The sequence below is a fragment of the Branchiostoma floridae genome, chromosome 5 (genome assembly GCF_000003815.2).
Source record: "Branchiostoma floridae strain S238N-H82 chromosome 5, Bfl_VNyyK, whole genome shotgun sequence".
In the NCBI taxonomy this organism is placed as follows: Eukaryota; Metazoa; Chordata; class Leptocardii; order Amphioxiformes; family Branchiostomatidae; genus Branchiostoma; species Branchiostoma floridae.
In genome coordinates this window covers 20,017,373-20,039,538 of record NC_049983.1, presented here as the reverse complement: position 1 = coordinate 20,039,538, position 22,166 = coordinate 20,017,373, and the positions used below count along the sequence as shown (strand labels likewise).

Sequence of the window (22,166 nt, the reverse complement as noted above, 5' to 3'; positions counted from 1 at the left end):
TGCCCGAAACGACAGCTACAAAGTATCATTCAGCACTGTTTTCCTTTTAATACAAACCAAAAGGTGCAACATGTTGGCAGTGATTGAGTCCCTTGTAACAACTGATGAAACTGATGAAAACTGATGAAGGGATGTACATGTATTTACAAGGCTGGGACATGCCTGTAGTGTACCCATACTGTATTACCAACTATAAGGAAATACTTATCTTCTATCTTCCTTGAAAGTACAGTTATACCACTGGATGATAGTTGTATACAGAATCTTTGCCCTGATGAAAGTGTATGGCACAATGCATTCATCATTACCCTGAAGTGGGTACTGTATTTTTCTTCTCAACCTAATACTAGTAATAGGCTACACAAATGTGTTTACCATCTAACAATTTTAGTGGAACATCTTAGTGCTACACAAGAGTAGAAACTAGGGACTGCATTTGGTAGTAAGCTACACAATTTTTTCCTAATAATAGTATAACTACCAGCTAAACAACTCCAGCAAACTAATCACCAAAGCACCATTAGTTATGTGTGTTGTATCTGACATGATTCAGCTATCTTAAGAGGCTGTAAACATAAAAGTGCTGTAGAGTTGTCATGAAAAATTAGTCCTTTAGTAGAAATAAACTCTTAATATGTACAACCTATGATCGAACAAGAGTTAAGCTTACAAAATGATTGGATAATTACAAGCATCAGAGTCTATTCCATGTGATGATGTGGGATGGTAGGGCTAATGTTGTAAAACACATGATGTGGATCTACCGAAGATTTTGCCTATAAGTTGTGAAGGCCAGGAAAAATCAACAGGCCTAACCAACACATATTCTGCCCTGTTTATGAACTTTGTTTTACACATAGGAATGATTTCTGAAGACTTTTCAACATTTAAATTTACTACATACAATACAGAAAGGCCTATGATGGGAACAATGCCAGTCCTGCTATGATGTCTCGTAGTATCTTTGTCTCATGATCTTCTTGACGGACTCCTTGTAAGTGTCGCCGGCCTCGGTGCCGTAGGAGCTCCCCTTCATGCCCAGGCCTGCACCCATGGTACGTTTCTCCGCCTACAAAAGGAACCATTCTTATTAATGTAAATTCATGGAAGTTAGCAGTATGAATGAATGAATGACCTTTATTGTACATTTGTGCTCAAACAAGCTAAGTACAGGTCGTAGCGCTAGTGATAAGGTACAATTTTGACAAAAAAGGTGTCTTATCATCTCTACATATGCTAATACATTCAAGTATGTACAAGTTCAACTTCTTCTCGCTTCTTAAAACAGTTATAAACATAAGGACAAATGGAATCAATAATATATGGCTTATCTAATTGCATGAGAAATATAAATTTTTCCGTGGTATTCAAGTATCGGAAATTTGGGAGTATGGTGCAAATCACAAATTTACAAAACCGTTTGTGGTTGAAACTAAGATTGAAAATCCTAAAGGAACATCATTGTTCCATTGAGCTACTCTCACCTCTCAAATAAACGTACCGGTACGTTTATTTTTTTCCGCCTCAAAATCCACCCGGTACGTCCTTATTTTAGACGGTACGTTTATTTTTTTTTTCAAATTGGGGCTTTCTTTACTAACCAGGGACCCCACAAATATTGAAAGTTTGGTATTTTCTGCCCATATTTCCGCTGTATTTTTGCTTAATATTCACTATTTTTCGGACGAGGCATCGCGGATTTCCCTGCCGCTAGCGCTATGACCCAAACATAACTAGGGATGCGTACCGGTACGCAGGACCAGTTCTGGACTTGCAAAAACGTTTCGGTTCAGGTCCAAAAATAGCGGAACACAAGTGATTCGGTACTGGACTCGTAAAAAAATATATCCTTTTCGTTTTAGACCATCTTTAACCTTCCAAAAATCTTGAAATGTTGCGCTGAACAAAGACGAAAACATCGAGGTCACATGCTACACACACAGTCGCTTACCTTCGTAAATTCTCTATCAAAACACAGAAATTAACCACCAACCAAACAAATTAAAAAGTTACCAATACTTTTCCACTATTTTTCACCCGTAGTCAACTTGTTTTAATGTTCCAGCAACGAAAAAATCATTCCAAAACAAAGCATAGCGTTCAATCGGCTCGAAAAGATCCGCCATGTTGGATTCATCAACTCACGCCGAATCTCGCGGTAATGCGCGAGAGAATCATATATTTTCTGCAGTACCGGTATTTCTCGATAGGGGGCAGTGTCTATGACCTTGGTTTCTGCAACATTGAAAATAGCACAAGTGGTGAATAAGGTATTCTAAGTTGGAATGTTTCTTCAAAATGTTATTTTGTAACAATGATTATAAAATAAACTTCTTTTTTCATTTCTTCAATTTTTATTTTCAGTCATCTTTTTACTTTTATTTTAACCTTTGTTGATGGTGTGACACTCAGATAAAGAAAATATGTGCAATAACATGGGGATTATGCTGTTCATTATTTATACAATTAACTGATATGGTAATAAAAAATTAAAAAATAAAAAATAACTGATATGGTACTGAGGCATAAATAAATAAAAAGAGCCTACCTGCTTATCATCTTCTCTTGGACTGAAGTAGCATGGGCACAGTTTACATGTCAATTTGGTAATTTTCCGGGGGGTACTTTTATTCCAGGGGGTACTTTTATTAGATTTTGAAGGTTTGTCCGGGGGGTACTTTTATTCCAGGGGGTACTTCTATTTGAGAGGTGAGAGTAAGTACAGGACACAACTGCCTCTACAACCACCTACCACTACTTCTACTTCCTGCCACCCATGGAAGTCTGACCTTTGCAGTCATTTTCCCACTCATTTACTGCTACTCCACTGACAGTGTATTCAAATGACACAGTTTACAAACACAAATATACAAGCTACAGTACTGTAATCTACAGCAATGACAAAATAGAAAACAGTCAAGTGTGGTGTTAATGGCCACTAAATATTTCAGACAAACTGATGTTGAAAATTCATACGAGAAAAGGATTTCACAAAGCATAAACTCTCAAATTTGCACCACAGTGACTTACAACACACAGTTTGAAGTTATGATGAATATCTGCCTGAAACTCACCGTGATAGGTGCTGTTATTCCCTGTTTCTTTTTGCCCAGCCCCGTGCCTTCTGCCCACCCCATGGCCTTCAGCATCTTGTTCCCGATGTTCTCACTGCCGATCCCATGTTTGGTGGGCTCCTCGTATTTACTGTAGGCCAGAGATCAATTAATTATACTTCAACACAAGCATTCCATGGTAAAAGTACACAAGAAGTACTGTAAACGCATCTAGTTTGGCATGGTTTTATTTCAGTGTAGAAGGGAAAAGGAGGTTTCTGCAGTGTTTCCAATTTGCATGTGAAACAGTTCTGAAGTATTGTCGTTATACATGTATGTGAATTGGAAATGTGCTGTGGAGAGGTCAACGTGACAATAAAACCACTGCAAGATATACTGTAATAATATCAAGTTCGAACACAAGTTTTTCTGTTGACTACAAAACAAGTTACTAGGCCAAAATATTTCCATATTGTGGTCTACAAACAACACCCTACTTTTACTGTTAGTGGTTTGACAGATAGGTACACAGACATGGACTGTGTTTAACTTAATAGTGAGGATCTCTACTACTCACCTTTGCACTTTGCCCATATAGTCCTCCCTTTTCCTTTTGGGAGGTGGTGGTTCTGGAATGCCAAATTTTTGTCTTCTCTCTGCTGCTCTGTCTCTGTACTTCATCTAGTGGGAAAGAGGTGGTAATAGTTTGATCATTTCAGCAACATTCTGTGAAAGACAACAGCATTTGTTTCAGGCTGCATTTTACAATGTATGAGTCATAGAAATTTATTCATGAACCTTAAAAAGACTTAAGATGCCCACTCACATCTCGTTCTCTTTTCTCTAGCGCCTCCAGTTCCTCAGCAGTCATCACTGATCTTCTTCTCATGTCCAGATTAGTCTATGGGAACAAAGTTAACACACAATAGTACACATTGTAACACATGATGTTGTTACATTGCTTTTATATTGTAAAAGTAACATCCAGAAGGTTCTTTTGATAGACTTTTGGCTAATACTTTCTAGTAGTGTATCTGGAAATCGAGCCAGCCATTTATAAAAACTAGCCTTCAGCTATTCACAAGACATGGTTCAACTTTAGGCAAAGATGACAATGACTGTACACGAGTCTGTATGATACATTTGCATCACTTCTTTTGTAGTCAGCTTCTCTTAGCCCACAAGTAAAAAAATGTCCCTGTGGTTTTGATATGAGAGTCCGATCTTACCTTGTGTAGGTCTGACAGCTGCTGATGTCTGGACAGAGCCTCCTTGCTGGGGAACTGTCTCTTACAGAGCAGACAGGCCATCCTCTTCCAGTCCAGCAGCTGTTCCTCGTCTGGTGCCAGAGATGTCTGTCTCTTCTGGGGGTCATCTTCCTCCTCTTCACTATCACTGCCACCTCCGTAGGCATCCACCAGGGAGTTCTGGGCCACGGGGCTGGGCTGAGGACGGAATAGGACAGGACATGGTTTTATTTCAGTTGAGTGAGAACCTATTTTATCAATTTTAGTAGAAGCCATTCAAATCATTTTGATTTCTCCTGCCGTTTTCATTTCTCTTTGGGAAAAGTGGAATTCGTGCCAAATATCAAGGTTAACCAAATTTTCAAAGTATGAATAGTCCTGCACAGAACCACTGCAACTTCAATGTGGATCAATACAAGAGAATGAATCATTAATATGAATCACTACAAACACACACTATTATGACTTCATGACATACCTTCACATCTTCTTCCTTTTTTCTTTGCATAGCCTCCAACACTGACTGCTGTCTCTCTGCCAGGGAAGCCTGATAAAAAAATGTATGTTTTAGTACCCACTTTTTATATCTTCATTTTCTTTGAAAGAATAAGTTTAAAACCAAAAATGTCAGCTCTACTGCAAAGTCAAATTAGCCTTCACATTGTATATATATTAGAGATAATTTTGGACCTTACCTTCTTTTCTAGAATGGCAAAACCAGCATCAGCAGTTGCTGACACTTTCTCCTCCGCAGACTTTGGTGAAGGTTTCATACCGATGCCGATGGGTACAAACTTCTTAGTCTCCTTCATCGAGTTCAGACTCTTGGCCCACCTCTCCATGTCTTTAGCAATCTGCCAGATACACCAAGAGATATTTTCAGTTCCTTAAGGAAGAGGTCATTTGCTTAATAACGACTTGATATGTAACAAACTTTAATTCAAAGACATGAAAAATCCTTATAACAACTAAAGAAAACATGCAGCTACAGCTAAAAAGTAGATGATTTAGTATAGCGTATCGTACGTATCAAGGGCTCTCCGAAATTGTTTGTCTAGTGAGAAAAATATGATAAATATCTTAGGAATTTTTTCCCTCTCAATACACAGAGTAACATACCACAAAAATATTTGGAACCACTTAGAATGTAATCTCCCTTGTCAAGGCCTTCTATTAATTCCTCTTATATATATAATTACATAAACCCATATATATCCTTACATAAACCCATATAGAATGGTAAACAAGTTGACACCTATGATTGATTCTGTTCATGATGCGCATAGATAGGAATTTGTCTGGTGGAAGGCGACACTCTTACTGTAACAGACTCTTGTGTTTACAGCCCACTTAAAATGTTTGGTGGTCACGAGAAGAAGAATCCGATCCCCCCTGTCATCTAACGATGGGAACAACTGGATAACAAGTGTTCTGTGCCCCATTTCTGTCAGCAGGAACAGGGCTGTAGAAAGTTCACAGCATGATCCTCCAGACTAGCCCATTCGATTATATTTCAGGGGGTGGCAAAATTTCTTGCTTTTAGTGATAAAGAGAAGAGCTGTTTAGAAAAATACTGCAAATGCATTTAAGTTCGCGGGGATTTAATTTCGCGGTAGCGGGAAAATGGACTTTTCGCGGTGGTTTTAATTTCGCGGTAGCACCATGCACTGTAGTCTCTTACTGTTATGGAAAAATGTTCGCGGTGGTTTTAAATTCGCGGTGAAGCGGCTACCGCGAAAACCGCGAACATTAATCCACCGCGAACATTTCTGCATTTACAGTATCCTGTCAAAATGTAGAAATGTAAAATAGACATGTCAACATTTGGCTGACGTGCAGTCACTCTCTCATTGGTCCAACTGCTTATTGCCCTTCTCTCATTGGTTCTTTTGCTAATGGTAAGGGTATTGCAAGAATCAGTCTATTCATCATGATAGGGTGCTTAAGCAGGTGGGATTAAAAAGTTGGTCACCTAAAACAAGCAGCACTGGCTGTTCACCTGAGCAACCAACCCAACGAATAAAACCTCAAACCAAAGGTGAGAACAAAGAAAAGGTGTATCTCTGGACCAAAAAGACTACAATTTTTATACAAATTACAATACAGCTAAACTGTGTTCCAATACAATTCAAAAACTTCCCCTACTTCAACCTTAATCAGGTCAACATGACCAATCACTTAGGTCATGTGACACTCAACATCAGCGATTGGTCAAAAAGGGCAGGAACACTATAATCTAATTACCTTTTGAGCTGATTTTTCCTTCTTTTTCTTCTTCTCTTCTCTGTTGTCCTTGCCATCTCCACCCTGTTGCTCTGCTGCATCAGTAGGTGCGGGTAGGTACGATAGTTTCTCCTGGTCCCAGTACAGATACTGCTGGGTCTGAGAGTTGTAGAAGTACTAGGAAGAAAGAATGCATCTTTTAATACAGATACAGACATTAAAAAAGGGACTCTTAATCATTTTCAGAATACCAGTCTTTCATACCTACTTTTCTTTCCTAAGCAAGAGCTAAACCCATTCCTAGACTTCACAAACAAAAAAATCACAAACATTCTAGCAAAAGCTTGCTGCTAGGATTGAGTGAGTACTGACCTGTGTGCTAGCGTCATAGTAGAGTCCTGTCTGAGGGTCGTAGTAGTAGCCTGACGTCTCGTCATACTGGAAGGTGGACAGATCAGGAGTGGCTGTGGAAAGTAAACCTATAATTAGCCTTTTTTTCCTCGTTTCTTTGCTGCACTTAAATTTGCACCAAGCAAAATTATGTGGTTCCTGCTCTCTGAGGGTTAATTTAGATGCTTCCAAGTACCCAAGAAAGTGATGTGCTGAACATTTTGCAATTTTCATGGGTGAAGCAAGCCTGTACTCACGATATACTTGGTAGTTTGGTTGGTCCAATGAAACAAAGGGGATGGTCAGGGCTGGAGTGGTGGGAGTGGCAGCCGCCGAGACGGCAGCCTGGGTCGTTGCAGCTGCGACGGTTGCCGTGGAAACAGGGATGGTGGTTGCCACGGCAGCAGCGGTGGTGGCGGCCACAACCTGCGTTGCCACGGCAGCAGGGTCAATGACCTGCTGGTACTGGGCCACCTGTTGAGACCACTGCTGCGCCTGTAAGATTCCAGGTGCCCACAGCTGTCAGTATACAGCTGGGTTAGTAACGAGCTCCGTACAGTAGAACATAGGTAACAAAAGCTCAACCTCTGTATCATAAGACTACCACAAGGAAAGAAAATGACTGAATAAAATGGAGAACCCGGTATTCGATATTTCTTTCGACCGCCTACACTTTGTAATAAATTTTAATGCTAAAATTTCTACCTGACAGACACTTTGATAGAAAGTAGGAGAGGAAAAAGGAGAGACTATGGAGTACACTATAAGAAGTTCTTGTTTATTTTTCTTTCTATTATACTATGGTGAAAGCTTAAAGCTTAAAGGGACTCACTGCACTGAAGATACTGGCAGTTGTGGAGGAAAGATGCAGTGACATGAGCAATGGTTCTAGACAAGTGAAAGTTACAAAGATTTATTTTGTCATTTAACCACTTCGACTACTCAAAAAAACTTTACTGTGGTTGAAGACTCAAGCAAGAAGTGGGTGTACTAGGTATACTTGTTCCTCATTCAAGGGTACAACAAAATTACACACACCCAAACACAAAAATTGATCTTGTAACAGAAATTGGCAAAGTTTCAAAAGACGATGGACACACAACAACGAAATCAGATTTGACAAGCACTAAGGAAACAAGACTTAACTCATAGCATGAAAGTTCATCTGTGTTGGTAAATGACATTATGGATAAACTAAACAGTAACTTTAACTAACCAACTGTTGGTAAGCAAAGTTTACTTTATCCATAAAGACTTTACTCAGCTTCAGATTAAAGAAATTCAGCCGAAGAGAAAGACAAGAACCGAACTCAAGACAAGTTTCCACACCAAAGAGGACGGAGAAGCCGTTGAATGGAAGCAAGTGTAAGGGACCCACCTGTCGCCCGAGCTCTTGTGCTGTCATTTCACCCACCTGCAATGCCAGTCTCTCCTCCGTGGTGAGCTCGCTGAGTTTCTGCTGCTGCTGCATCTGGGTGACGATCTGCTGCTGGATGATCTGCTGCTGCTTCTGGAACTGCTGTGCCGCCTGCACCTGTTCCAGGGCAGTCTGGGCGGCACCTGTGCCTCCTGCAGCTGCTGAAGAAATCAGATTGTTTCACTTACTTGCATTGATGAAGGTTAGACATCCAGGAATATAGAATACAACACAGGGTATTCCGTACCGCCCAAGGTAATACCCTGTGTTGTATTCTATTTTTATCATGCCAACCTGAGAAAACTCAAGTTTATTGTGAAAAAAGGATGGCTGTGGCATCAACTGCACATCACTTTAACAACTTTGGGCAAAGGAACTAAACATTTGTTCAAATTTTCGACTGCGGCGCACTCAAGCAAGTTCGAACCAAACTATGAAAGCTTTCCACAATGTTCACTCTGAAGCCATCTCCTTAACAGTAAATGAAAGTTTCGTTCTTCTTTATTAAGTGCACTATAGTAACCACAATGTCATTATCACAGTTAATTATCCGTAGATATATGACATGGCAAAGGAATGTTGGCTAGAGCATGTGTAAGCTACATGTGGGACTAACCGGCCGCGGCCTGAGCTGCAGCTGCAGCTGCTGCCAGCTGCTGGTACTGGGCCAGGTCGATGCCCTGCTGCTGGTAGTACGCAGCGTAGTCTCCGCTCTGGAAGTACGCGGCATAGTCCGTAGTCTGGTCCTGGCTGAACTGTCCGTCCTGGGCGGCAGCGAACGTCTGCTGTTGTTGTGTCTGGTCCCACGATTGGTCCGTCCCCTGGTAAAAAGATAGACGTTTCCATGATGATTCATTCAAAACTTGACAACCCAAACTTCAACATTTTTTTCAGAGTGGGGACATAAAGCCAGCCAGCCCATGTATGACAGAATTTATGGTGTCCAACCTCTGCACATAAAGAACCCAACATGCATCAAGACGTGTAGGGCAGGTAGACTAGTCGTGTTGTACTTGGCCAAAAAAAAAGTCAAGCCGTAGCAAAGCCAGGTTGCACTATGGCTAACGAAAAAGTATTATGCTTCATAGCAAACATTCTGCTACAAGTTCAACAAACTTTACTTATAAGATACAGCTGTTAATGTTCGATATCCCCTCTATTTCCAGCACAACGCTAAGTTAAATTTAGTGTCAAGTTACACAGTATTCTTTTGAACTGTAATGCTTTCATCTTCCTCTGAGACAGCTATCTGATTTTGTTCCAATGCATTAATGCATTCACCATGTGACACATCTGTTTTGTGCTTTCTTATCACTGGTATCATTAAGAAATTCTTGACGTAAATATCTCTGTATAATGCAGGAAATATCTCTTTCTAATGCAGGCGTTAGCCATGTAGTTACAAAGGGCACATACGCATGCTATTTCCTTTCAAAGCATTGTTGGACACTGGTGTCTTTTAATAAAGTTAATCTAAAGTCAGCGATTAGGGGGGATTATGAAACGTGACCACAGCTGGCGAAGCCATAGACTCTGACAGAGTTCACGTTCTTGCTTGGTGATATGTTACTAGTAAAAACTGAGGCCACGTAGTCTCCACAGGTGGCCACATACAGACAAATTTGTAACATCAATAATAGCTACAGGCAACAAGCTTAAAATGCCACAGTTGTAACAGCTAGGACTGAGATTTCGTACCTGTGCTTGTGCCTGTGACCACTGGGCAGCTTCTATTGCAGCGGCGGCTACACCACTCGGAGCACTACTTCTGCAATAAAATCACAAAGAAAAATGCATTAAAAACTACCAGTTAAACGATGTGTGGAGATACAATGTCCTAGGAAACAGACTGACGGAAATATATGGACACTGTGTGCAAAAGATGACAAAGTTAACTCAAACTTACCCTGCTTTTCCCTGTTTGGCAAAGGCAACATTCACTGAAAAAGAAACAGAAAAGGTTGAGCAATGTTGGCACAATGAATAAATAAACGTCCATACTTAGTCTATAAGCATTTGGGAAATCGTATTTGTATTACTAGCAAGAAAATTGATTAAATCAATGTGTCTAAAAGCTGTAGATGACATTTTTTATAATTATACAACTTTGTTTTCTTGATCATAGTATATCGTTTAGTGAAAAAAAAGCCTCATCCAATTTGATGGTGTAGATTTGGAGGTGAAAAATATGCTTTTTCTATATGGCAACTTTCTGGCAAACTCCAGTGTAACATGGGTTTAAAGCCTTTGGAACGGATATTGATTATTTCCTGGTTTGAGTCATAGGACAGTACCTTGTTTCCCATCAATAGCAAAGTCAGGTCTAATTGGCCATGAATTGGTCATGGTACATGAAAAAGAGCCCAATCAAATTAGATGGTTAGATTTGCAGTTGGAAAATGTGCTTCATTTTTCTATATGGCTACTTTCTGGAAAACTCAACTGTGAGACAAAGATTTGAAAGCTGTCTTAGGGACAAGTATAGATTATGTACTGGTTTGAATCATAGGAAGGTACCTTGTTTCCCATCGATAGCGAAGGCCGGTCGGACTGCCATCAACACGTCCATCATCTGTGCAGCCTCCTCCACCGTGTTCATCTCCACGAAGCAGAACCCGCGGGAAGTGTGCGTCAGCTTGTCCTTGATGAGTCGGATGCTGTGGATGTGAACCGTGGACAGCGCGCCCAGCGTCGAGCGGAGAGTCTCCTCCGTCGTCAGGGTGTCCAAACCACGGAAGATGAGAGCTGCGCGGACCAATGAAAAATGGCTTATCAAACTTTAACATTTTGGTCCGGAGAATAAGTATACAAAACTAGAGAAATAACAAAACATAGATGAATCAAGCAAACAAGTGGATCACATCACAATTAAAAACATGGCAGTCACAGGCTTTGCAACCGTCCCAGATGCCAACAGTGTATATTTGCATGGAAACACTACATTTGCAATTGAAAAACATACCCATACTAGGCCATAGACTCACAAGAAAAAGCAATAGTCCAGTTCCTTTGGGTGGAGTAATAAGCACATCATTGTATGGTACTATTAGTTTCATTACTTAGGATAGTGACTTACTATTGGACGGCTGTGATCCCACTTCATTATATCCTTCTCCCTCCTTCAGCGTCTTAGATGACTCTGTGGAAAAGAACACTGTTGTTGTTATCGCCATGAGTGTGGAGTCCGTTGTACCCTCTCATCTGCACTACCATGCTGTGGCTATCTGAGCATTGGCCACACGGACACTTACCAGGAACTTTTCTTATTAGCAAACCCCTCTATGACATGCTATATGAGAGACAAAGGAACTGCCTAACTGCTGCTCCTTCTATGGAACTCTCCAAGACACACTTCTGAGTCACTCCAAGCACAAGAAAGAGACAATTTACGACTGATACACAATGTTGGAATGAACACTGTGTACAGAATGTTAACCAGCAAAGTGCAGAAAAGCTGTGCAATGATGCTGCCACAAGATATGCCAACTCTTTTTCCTAACTACATTTATTTTAAGAGCATCATATACACGTTCTAACCCCACCAGACTATATTCAATGGATGACATGTGTGGAATGGATGTTGTCAAGTCTATGCATTTCTCAACTGACAATTCAACCAAAGTCCACAATATGATGAACCCCATTCTTAGTCCATGAACAACATATTACCGACTGCATTAACTTACAGCTTGCTCTGATTTGTTACAACAGGACGATACGCTATACTGTGTACCAAGCAGTGCTCTTAAACCACAGCATGGGAGTGCAGCCTCCATGAACGCATGACTTAGTACTGGTCAGCTGAACCAGAGACATAACAACCAGTAGTGTTAGTGCAACCACATGGCATTAGCCAGAGAGCTCTAGTTTGTTGTACTTACTCCACAACAGGGGGTTGGTTTTCCTCTATGCTATGGGGAGCACTCACCTTCTCTGGATATGCCACATTTGAAACAGTGGTCTCGACGCTTGAAGTTGTGCACCCCACACTATAAGAGATCATTTAACATAACATTTTATGTGTGTGGTTATGCACAACTTGATACAGTTTATTCCACAGCAGTGGTCAAACCTTGCAGCAAAAGGGTAGATGTCGTAGTTGCGGGCAAGAGGGCTAGAGAGGGCTGTATTGTTTTGGGCAACCTCAAACTGCTACAACCATTTACAGTCCCTAAATCTTACAGTCACCTCAACTCAGACAACATTCATTCAGTCTTTGTTACTGACATATTCCAACGACTTGCAGTTACCACGGTCTCTTTCTTTTTCAAGCAATTACTTTGTACATTGTAAATTAATTTATCGCTCAGAAAACTTTCTTTTACAAACACACTAGTCATGCTCCTAATACAATTTTTACCTATCACTCCACGAACATTCACACAAAATCTTGTCCTTTCTCTTTGCCCTAGGTGTCTTTGTAAAAAGCTCACAAATTCTGGTTGTCATTCAAGAGTTTTTATGCCCTCTTTAAGTGACCACAATGCTGTAGAGACTGAGTTTAATGAGGTGTGTATGCATGGATGGGGTGGGGGGCTGACACATGTTTTTCAATTAACTTAGAGTTTGTAGGGATCCACACCTTACTGCACTGCCAGTCTTCCTCCTTCTGAGGCTTGGGCGTGCTGTAGTGCATGTTCACACGTTGGCCACGCAGCATCAGCTGGTGCTGTAAGGGGGAGACAATGATAACGGTCGTCAGTACAGGAACAAACGCAGCGCAGACAATAGCGTAATATGGAAAACCCTTCAACCTTCAGGGGGACAGTTAGTCATTGGTTTGGTAGAGGGAGCTTCTGGGAGTTGTTCCTCCTGCGAAGAGAACGGGTGAGTGTGGCGGTGTCGGGCCTCATGCCATCCATGCATTGATTGGTCCATTTTTTTGTTGCTGCGTCTCACGGGGTAGAAGCGGTGGGAAGCACATCCATGACAGAGCGGAGGGGGTGGGGGGGCAGAGCTTGTTTACATCGGCAGTTGGACTGTGTTATCGGATATCACAGTGCTTGGTGTTCTGAACTTCACAGAGGATATATACAAGGAGACCCCCTCCCTCATAGCTCAGTCTTGTCAAGACAGATTTAAAAGATTGAATGTCAACTGCTTCATCTAGAATATTTGCTTTGCACAAATTTTAGTTACATCTTGCATCATTTCCTTCTTTTCTACCAAAATGTGCAACTTTATTTATTGTTACATTTTCAGAATCTTTTCCTAATATTACGAAAAATCATGAAGCATTAGCTTGGACTTGTTGCTAAGACTAGAGGAAGCAGTTTTGGACAGTTCACATGTAGCACACGATTCTTGCCAGCTCCCTAGCCCCATGACCAGACCACCCAAGCAATACCCCTGTTGAAAATGCTAACAGTGACAGCAAGAATATGGAAACTGTTGCCTCCACGGCATAACTTGTGACCACAGGATATTTTGAAGACTGTTTTGGTGAGTTTGGACAATTTTTGATTTTACGTGACATAAAAGCAGCATGCTCCCACCCAGAGATGAAGAGAATATACTAGTAGGCTACTGATTCACTACAGGCAACCCATAATAGTCTCATCTCACTGCACATCTAGACAGACCTGTAATCAAGTTATTAGTTTGTCCAATCAGATTTCAGGATGAAATATAATGAAAAGTCAATTTAACACTTCTATTTTGAGTAAACTTACAGATCTGTCTAGGATAGCAGATGTAATGTGTTGATTGTGTGTTAACTTTAAAGGAGCACTGACAAAGTTTAACAGATACAGAAAGTTGAATACTCTAAAAAAAAGAAAGAGAATGTACAGCTTTAAAACAGCTATACTTTTGTCCATAAGAATTACAATTTATCAAAGATACGTCTGACTTATGATTCTGGCTGATACATTTGTAGTTGTATAGCTTCAAAACAGTGTCAGTATAAAAGTGAATGCCACTCATTGCATGGCATGGTCATAATTTTGGTGTAGTCTTTCCAAAAACGAGCAGTGCTCCTTTATTTCCTGTGTTGAGGCGTGCATCCTTGTCACAGTGTGATAGGCTAACGTGTACATGTTGACAGTCAAGATGTGTAACATCTGCTTTTCTTTTAGGTGGAGTGTCATCTTCCTGGACGCACACAAGTACGGCGCACCTTGGTACCTCTATCTTTGCATCTATCCTGTTACGAGCCAATCACAGTGTGACGTTGGGTGTCATTTAAGAGTGTATGGGTTGCCCAGTACTCTAACCCCCACCTAGCTACCTTATAATACATATATGGAAGACAACAAGCACATGCAGATGAAGCAGTCTACTCTATGATTTGAAAAAAAAGTCTCCGTAACTGGCACCCCTTTTGGGGAATTCAGTCCCACTGAATCACAAGTGTGAAAGTACACAACAAACGAACGAATGAAAGAAAAGGACACCAAGAACTTTGCAGAAATGATAAGAGTTTCCGTCTGTTTTTCTGTTTTGTTTTTTCCTGGTGATTCCAGTTTGAACTACCAATGGAGGCTTGACTTGACTTGGGAAGAGTAGTGGACACTGCAGTAGTGGTGTAAACTTATGACAAAACCTGATTCTGTTCCATCCAGCGAGTTGCGTCCTGCAAGTTTTCAAACTCCACAAAGGCAAAGCCGCGGGAGGCACCTGGGGACAGGCATTCAGAACGTGGGGTGTTAGTGTGGGGTCGTCCAACCCTGCGGTATTGCGGACAACACTTGTAAAGGCATGGCAGTGCAGGCACTCTTTTTTTCCCTTTTCTTTACAAATTCGTCAAAATCATCACTCACTGAAGAGCACTCAAAACTCCCTATCACAAAGATTTATACGAGAATGAATGCCCAACACCAATAACAAATGTAAAGCACATTTCTCAATTTTACATACTACTGATATTGATGTACAGTAGGTTCTGGATTACAGCCAAGCACAGTTATAGTAGTAACCCCTAGTGTACCCTTGAACTCAATCCCCTGCACTTCATGAGATAGAATTACATGGCCTGATACAATCACCACAGCTTTGGCATAACATAGGGAAAGAGTATACTCACCCTTACTTACCACTCCAGATGCACAAATATGCTATCACCTTACAAAGAATCATCTTTACCTGTCACATTCGCCAAATATGAAACTGGGCGGGAGCGCGCTCAACATTCTCGCTTTACCTTTTCCGGGGGCGCAGACGTGAGGGGGCGCCTTCGCTATGCCCCCGAAACGTGACGGGCTAACTATACCTCATTGTCATAGATCCGCACCACAGTCAAAGTGAACAACAAGGATACTATTTATGATACTGGTTCATTCTGAAATGTGACCCAGTGGTGCCAGTTGTCTTTGACAGAGCATTCCACGTGAAACCCAGCCCCGTGTATAACGTTCCCCCAGACCCAACAACATAGTGCTTTTCAGTGAGTGACTGCCTAGCTGCCTGCCCAATATTGCCATGATGCCTTTCTTTCAAACTCAAGTACAATACAAAACACAGAGAAAGGAACAGTGTTTGTATCCCACCTGTTTCTTTCCTTTTCATGAGCCTCACTTCCTTCAGGGGTGCACCGAAAGCTTGCAGCTCTAAACGTATCTGGAATCAAAGAAAACAATGACTTAGCACAAGTTAGCAGTCCATACTACCGCCCAAAAGCAGCTGCAAGTTGAATGATAACAATTCTCTCAATAGAAAGATATTGAAACAACTCAAAGAACATTTTGCAAAGATAATTGTCATTCAGAAAAATACAACCAAAAATGTTAAGAGGGTTGCGTACATGTCAAGTGTGTGTCAGGTTGTGTGTCGTAAATAAGGCATCTGTGCTCACATAAATTGTTAACTTGAGCTTCAACTCTACTTAGGACAAACCTTTGGATCCATGATGGGTTCCTCCACTGGACTTTCCAACTAAAAACATTTACAAGAGACATTATGGCAAAGCACCTATCATTTTCTAACACACCACAGTATTGTTGATATCCATGAACTAACTCCTGTTACAAAGCACAGTTTGCAAGCTATCTCCCTTGTAAATAGTAGACCCTCCTTTTTTGAGACCTGTCTTTTCTCACATGCCATTCTTTTAAACAATTATGAGAGTATCTAACAACATAAAGATTGATGAAGAATATCTTCCAACATTCATGATAGCAAGCGACTCCCCTAGATATGTATGCATTCCTTCATCACTACCAAAAGTTAACTGCCTGCTGCTCCCTTGGTGCTAGACTAAACTGACAGTGAAAAATGGCAATCTTCACAGTTGTTTCATGGGTGAGTAGAAAAGGAAAGCCAGGCACACATTCTAAATCTCTCTGGGCCATGCTTTACCAACACCTGTCTCAAATCATATCTGCACCTGTCTCTGGGAAATTGGAGGTAAACCAAAAACACACATTTGTGTGTATTCACCATAGCTCCCATACTTTCTGAGGGGTTACAAATAGTCAGGCCTCTCTACAAGGAACTCATGACCATTTCTAGCAGTGAGTTCACCACCATTCTCATTAACTGCGCAATAATCAGTTGGATGACTGGAGACAGTAAAGTAATGACAAGCCTTTTTGATACTAGAGGGTGTAAGAAATGACTGCATGTAAACGCCGTCCCCGAGATGAATCCAGTGCCTCACGTCCATGGCCATGTTCGACGGATTTCGCGTTCCAATTCTGTGTGATGGGACAGAAAGAAAACAGCGAGAAACCAACACAGGAGGCCATTTGATAAACATGAAGCAACCAATTACAAATCTCAGACACTTCACAACAACAGCAACAAGAAATGTAAACAAACGATATTCAAAGAGACACACCGGGACTGACCTTGGAAGCAAACGGATGAAAGAACTGCGACGGGAATGAAACAGGAAATACAGAAGAAGTCTGAACTTCACAAAAGAACGGGAGTGGAGTAAGGGTGCACTCCTACAAACCAGTGCCTGTTGTAACACTGGTGAACCACTAGGGTGCAACACAACCCACAGGGTCAGTGCAAGAGACATCCCTATAAGGCAGAGTGTCATGGATGCCAAATTAGGCTTGAAGTTCCCAATGGATCTTCTGTCAGGGCCTGATCACGCAACCACAGGTCCAGACAAGGAAACCACATACCACCTGTAACTCAGAAGGAATTCTGAAACAGGATTCACTCTGTGGCATTACTCCCACTGTGCGATCAATCCTTAATCACCCAGGGGTTGTTCACAACTATTCAAGGTGAAGGGCCAGCTTAACCAGCCTGGACGCTGACAAATAATATCTTGTAAAAGACTTGTTCAAATGGTGATAAAACGACTTGTCGGTTTCCAGGGCTTGTTTGTTCGTGTCCAACTACACGACAAAACCATGAAAAGTGGTGACCGATGCCACCGGGTTAAATGCAAGGATAAAAATATCTGATAAATTTCAATAAATCACGCAGCGGGCACCCCGTAAATACGGGTCCCAATTTTATATATGGACGTGAGTGATTCAGGGGTGACATACTCTAGCGCACTAACTGTCAGATGTGATTTAGGCTCAGCAGATGTCCTGTAGTGTTACCCCTAACAGTCGCCAGTCTAAGCCTCCCCACATATTTATAATTATTCTCCTATACATAGCATCCCTCTGCAAAAGGAGAGAAGGGGTAATACCTGATTGCCGGACGTGCTGAGGGCACGCTCTTGTTACCAAGGCGAAGACATGTCCCAGCAGAAGTTGTCCTAGCAACTGTTGGCATGGCAACCACAAAGATGGCAGAGGCAGCCTAATCATAGTCCCTGCCCTTCCTAATAGTCAAGGCTTTAAAGCAAGGGCACATCAGGGTGGGAGTGGATGAAGGTCATGGGTATTTTTAGGACAGATACAACAGCAGCTATGAATACATGTAGTCTGACAGGCTCTTGACCATTCACCAGAATGAAGCATCACTTGACCAGACTGTAGTCACAGGAGTGAAAGCAGCTAACGTTAAACAGTAAATCTTTGGTGTTTTAATATTGCAGTCATTCTGTACCAGTTTACATAGATCAACTACTAGTACTAAGCGCAATGAGGAAGCAGGAGAACACAGCAAAGCATTTGGAAGGACATTATTCCTACATGGGTTTTCTCGCCAAGTCATCATCATCAGAGAGTCATGAATCCACATCACCGCCGTGAGATACGGAAACGAACTGCTGCCTTTTCATTCCTCCTGCCCACTGCCAGAGGAAACCATCGTGTTGCGATAATTTACTGGACTCTTGACAGGCCAAGCTTCACTTGTCAGTACGTCACTGACGTGTGATGTCGTAGATGCGAGTCATGTGACCCCGACCAAGCGATAACGTCATTTGTAAACATACCAGACGTCGTCACTTATAAAAACGCCATGCCAACCCCGACTGAGGGTTAAGTGATCTATCACGTACACCTCGCAATGCTGACCGACATTTTGCGCAAGATTCCAGTGTAGAAAATTTGGAGCGCGCGATTTAAAGCCGGAAGATGCGACAACAATCGCTGTATTCCACAGGCATCACAGGAAACGCAGCACGGCATATTGACGCCAGCAGCCGGTTAGTAGCACCATTTCCAAGCATTAGCAATAAAATCTCAAGTTAAGATTACACTTACCCAACTATTATCATACAGGTTTACAAACATAATCACAACTTAATGAGGGATTAGGCCAGAGAAATTGTAGCTCCAATAAACATTACATTTAGTAATACCATCTATAAATTAAATATATACAAACAGATGGTCAAGACATGTAGTTAGACATTTTGGCAGTGCTGATAGAACCACCATTTAACAGAATGGCTAAGCTCTGGCTGCATGGTGTACTGAGAGAAGCATTCCTATGATACCTGCTATAAAGAGCAAAGGCAAGACTGTCCTATATTTGGACTTCTGACGTCAAGTAGTACAGGGACACCTCTCTCTGGACCACATAACACGAAGGCTTTAGCATAGCAGGAATGGAAAGTCCTCGTAAAATGTCACGGGTGGTGGATGTGTTAACTGTAGCGGAAGTGGCCATAATGCACTGTCACATCAGTCAATTAAGGACTACTTTCCACAGCTCATATGGTTAATATCAACTTTTTTTGCTCTACATATTCAATTGTTACCATTCAGACAATGAACAGCTCTTGAAAATTCCAGAGCTCCAGATACAAAAATTTACACACAGAATCTCTAAATTCCAATTGCTATGTAACACCAGTGTTCTGTGCTAAATAACTGCAGGCACTAGTATACAGCAAAGGCCCTAACTAAATGACAGTTGCAGTTCCTTTATGTGTTGCAAGATGGTGTTGCTGAGTTTAAAATACTTAAGTATCACTTAGTGAAATGGAAATTGAGACAATTGACTTCAAACACTTGACTTCTAACACTGCAACTTACTCCAACTTTCAACAACCAGCTAGCTGTATGTGTTTTCTTGTAGAATGCATAACCAAACACATTTGGTGATGGTAACAGTGCTGACAAAGAGTGTATGTGAGGTATACTGTGTTGGTATGTATGTGTTACTAGTACTGTGTTTGTGACTATGCACAACAATGTCAGTCGCCCAAACGTACCTCATCTTCATCCACTGTCTGTGGCAGTCCCCTCAGCATGATGATCTTGCTGGGCTTCTCACTGGCTGACGTTGGGGGACCTCGGGAGTCACGATCTCGCTGGTCATATTCTCTATCAAAGTTTCTTTGGTCGTAACGCTGGCGGTCCTAAACAGAACAACATTTGTATGTAACAGTCTTGCTGCAGTTATCCATCCAGGATACATACATTTGGAATGGTCATTTACACGATACATACCACAGTGATAATGTTTCTATGAGTATGAGCTCCTTTTAGATGTGACTTTAAAGTTTTTAACTCTTTTAAACTCTTTTTTGCTGTTATCAGCTAATGATAACAGATTTATTGTTTTATTCATTTGTTTTCTTTGACAATTATAGCTTTCAGTGTCTAGCACTGTTTTTCATATGCAAATACTGCATTTGCATGACACTGACTATACGTACGGTCTGTACCACATTTATATGCATATTTTACGATAACTTTTGAACCCCACTAAATACACATTATAAGCTAACCTCATATCTGTCATTTCTCTCCCTGTCCCTGTCTCGTTCTCTGTTGTAGTCCCGCTCCCTGTCCCAGTCCCTGTTCTCCCTGTTGGGCGCTCGCCGGTAGTCGTAGTCTCCTCCCTGGTCCCGGTATCGCTCCCGGTCCCACTCTGGTCCGCGCTCGCGGTTCGTAAAGTCACCATAGCGGCCCTCTCTTCTGTCCCTCCTTCTTTCATCCCTACAAAACAAACAAATGCTAATGTAATGACTTTTGATTGCTACTGTAAATGGTCTCACACTTCAGTTTAGGTTGCATTCAAGTACAAAAGACACCACAAGTATGAAAGGAGCAAATGTTTTCTTTGTAAAGCTGCATTGTTTTTTCTCATTTCTACATAGAGTAGCATGAACTTGTTCCGTATTTATAGTGAATTTTAAATCAATAGCCGGCATATCATAACATAATTTCTTGTATCTTTAGAGAACATTATTGAACAAATATTTTTTCAAGCGAACTCTTTACCGATCGGTTCCATAGTAGTAGTCGTCTTTCACGGCCTCGAAATTTTCCTCCTCCTCAAAATGATTCCGGCTTGATCCGCCGCGACTGTTGTTGTTGTACCTAGCCATTCTTCTAAAGCCCAACTAAAGCTACTGTAAACTAATAAACCCTGGAAATATACAAAATAAACAACAAAATAGTCAGCAATATAGTGTTAACATTGCATTACATTGTTGAATACATGTAAACCATATCAATAGAGTATCAAAATCTTTTTAAGATACCCAAACTGAAAGAACTAAAAGTATTCGAGGTCTAAATCTTTACGATGTCACATTCCTTTAGTTCGTCAACTTTTGGCCTGGGGATCAAAATAGAAGACTGCAAAAATAGAGGGTACTACTTGGTCAGTAAAAAAATATAGCAAGTCGTGGGTTTCTCGACATATTTTGGTGGCACTGATTGGGCCGTTCCAAAAAATAAATGTGGGGGGTGGGTTGAAGAGGTCGGATTTTACCGAGGGGGGGTCAAGCAAATCTTGGATATGGATTTCGTTTGAACGGGGGGGTCGAGATAGGTCTGGATATGGGTTTTTCTACAAAAAAGTCAAGAAAATCTGGATTTAGATACTTCTACTCCTATCTTAGTTACAGTACTGTAAGGGCAAGGTTCTAGGATGAAAATTATGAGGGGGTAAGGTTATTCAGTTGAAATAAAAGGGGTATAAGAGGCATTTGGAACTTGGATGAAATAAAGGGGGGGGGGTCGGAGCTCTCGGATGAAATTAGACGGGGGTCGAGGCACTCGGATGAAATTCAAAGGGGGGGTCAGGCCCTCGGATGAAATCCAAAGGGGGGATGAAGCAATTGGAAAATCCGACCTCTTCAACCCCCCCTCCACATTTATTTTTTGGAACGGCCCATTTGTAACAAGTTGAAGAGCCATACGAAAGAGCCAAATATCTCAGCACTTCCTTGGACAAAATTATATCGTGAAGAAAGAGCAACGCCCACACAAACCAAGCCAAGCTTGATCAGCAAAACCAATTATCTTGAGTTATATCTCGTCCAATTTTCTCCAAATCAACCATCAAAAAACACAGTTTGGCTAGCTTTTTATACCTATAGTTTTCTCCCCTTGACCCTGAAACTTAAAAGATCATCTTTACCTACCGAACTAGGCTTCAACTGAGGTAATTTGTTGCAAAATTGGACGATTTCTGTTGCCACTTTCGCGGGAAAACACAGAAGTCCCAAGATGGCGGCTTGGCAAATAATTTACCCTAGTCTCAGATGTCCACATCCCGAGAGCCTTTGCGAACCCC

The 22,166-nt window shown here is 41.4% G+C and overlaps 1 protein-coding gene across 9 annotated transcripts; it reads right to left on the bottom strand.

Moving 5' to 3' along the window:
- Positions 1–28: 28 nt before the first annotated feature.
- Positions 29–22,155, bottom strand: LOC118416933 (RNA-binding protein 5-like). 9 transcript variants are annotated; one of them, XM_035822240.1, is made up of 25 exons: positions 22,011–22,155; positions 20,864–21,011; positions 20,368–20,578; positions 19,849–19,995; positions 16,164–16,202; positions 15,818–15,887; positions 14,875–14,948; positions 12,913–12,999; positions 12,259–12,319; positions 11,407–11,469; positions 10,848–11,075; positions 10,237–10,270; positions 10,029–10,098; positions 8,947–9,151; positions 8,292–8,491; positions 7,171–7,432; positions 6,896–6,987; positions 6,545–6,700; positions 4,996–5,154; positions 4,779–4,847; positions 4,283–4,498; positions 3,880–3,954; positions 3,631–3,734; positions 3,075–3,204; positions 29–1,069 (listed from the first exon to the last, which is right to left on the bottom strand). In XM_035822240.1, exons 2-25 carry the CDS (start codon positions 20,968–20,970, stop codon positions 944–946), a joined length of 2,985 nt encoding a protein of 994 aa, XP_035678133.1. In that variant the 5' UTR covers positions 20,971–21,011; positions 22,011–22,155; the 3' UTR covers positions 29–943. The 9 variants fall into 9 exon arrangements, with proteins under 9 accessions (XP_035678133.1, XP_035678138.1, XP_035678139.1 ...); XM_035822245.1 differs by having other exon boundaries at positions 7,171–7,408; XM_035822246.1 differs by having other exon boundaries at positions 8,328–8,491.
- Positions 22,156–22,166: the final 11 nt, after the last annotated feature.

What these genes read in the sequence shown, in the direction of transcription:
- LOC118416933 (XM_035822240.1), bottom strand. Translation starts at nt 20,970, where the DNA reads ATGGCTAGGTACAACAACAACAGTCGCGGCGGATCAAGCCGGAATCAT. An exon ending in TACTACTATGGAACCGATCG is followed by an intron (nt 20,579 to 20,863) that starts GTAAAGAGTTCG and finishes TTTGTTTTGTAG; the next exon opens with GGATGAAAGAAGGAGGGACA. An exon ending in CACAAGAGCTCGGGCGACAG is followed by an intron (nt 7,433 to 8,291) that starts GTGGGTCCCTTA and finishes GTATACTGACAG; the next exon opens with CTGTGGGCACCTGGAATCTT.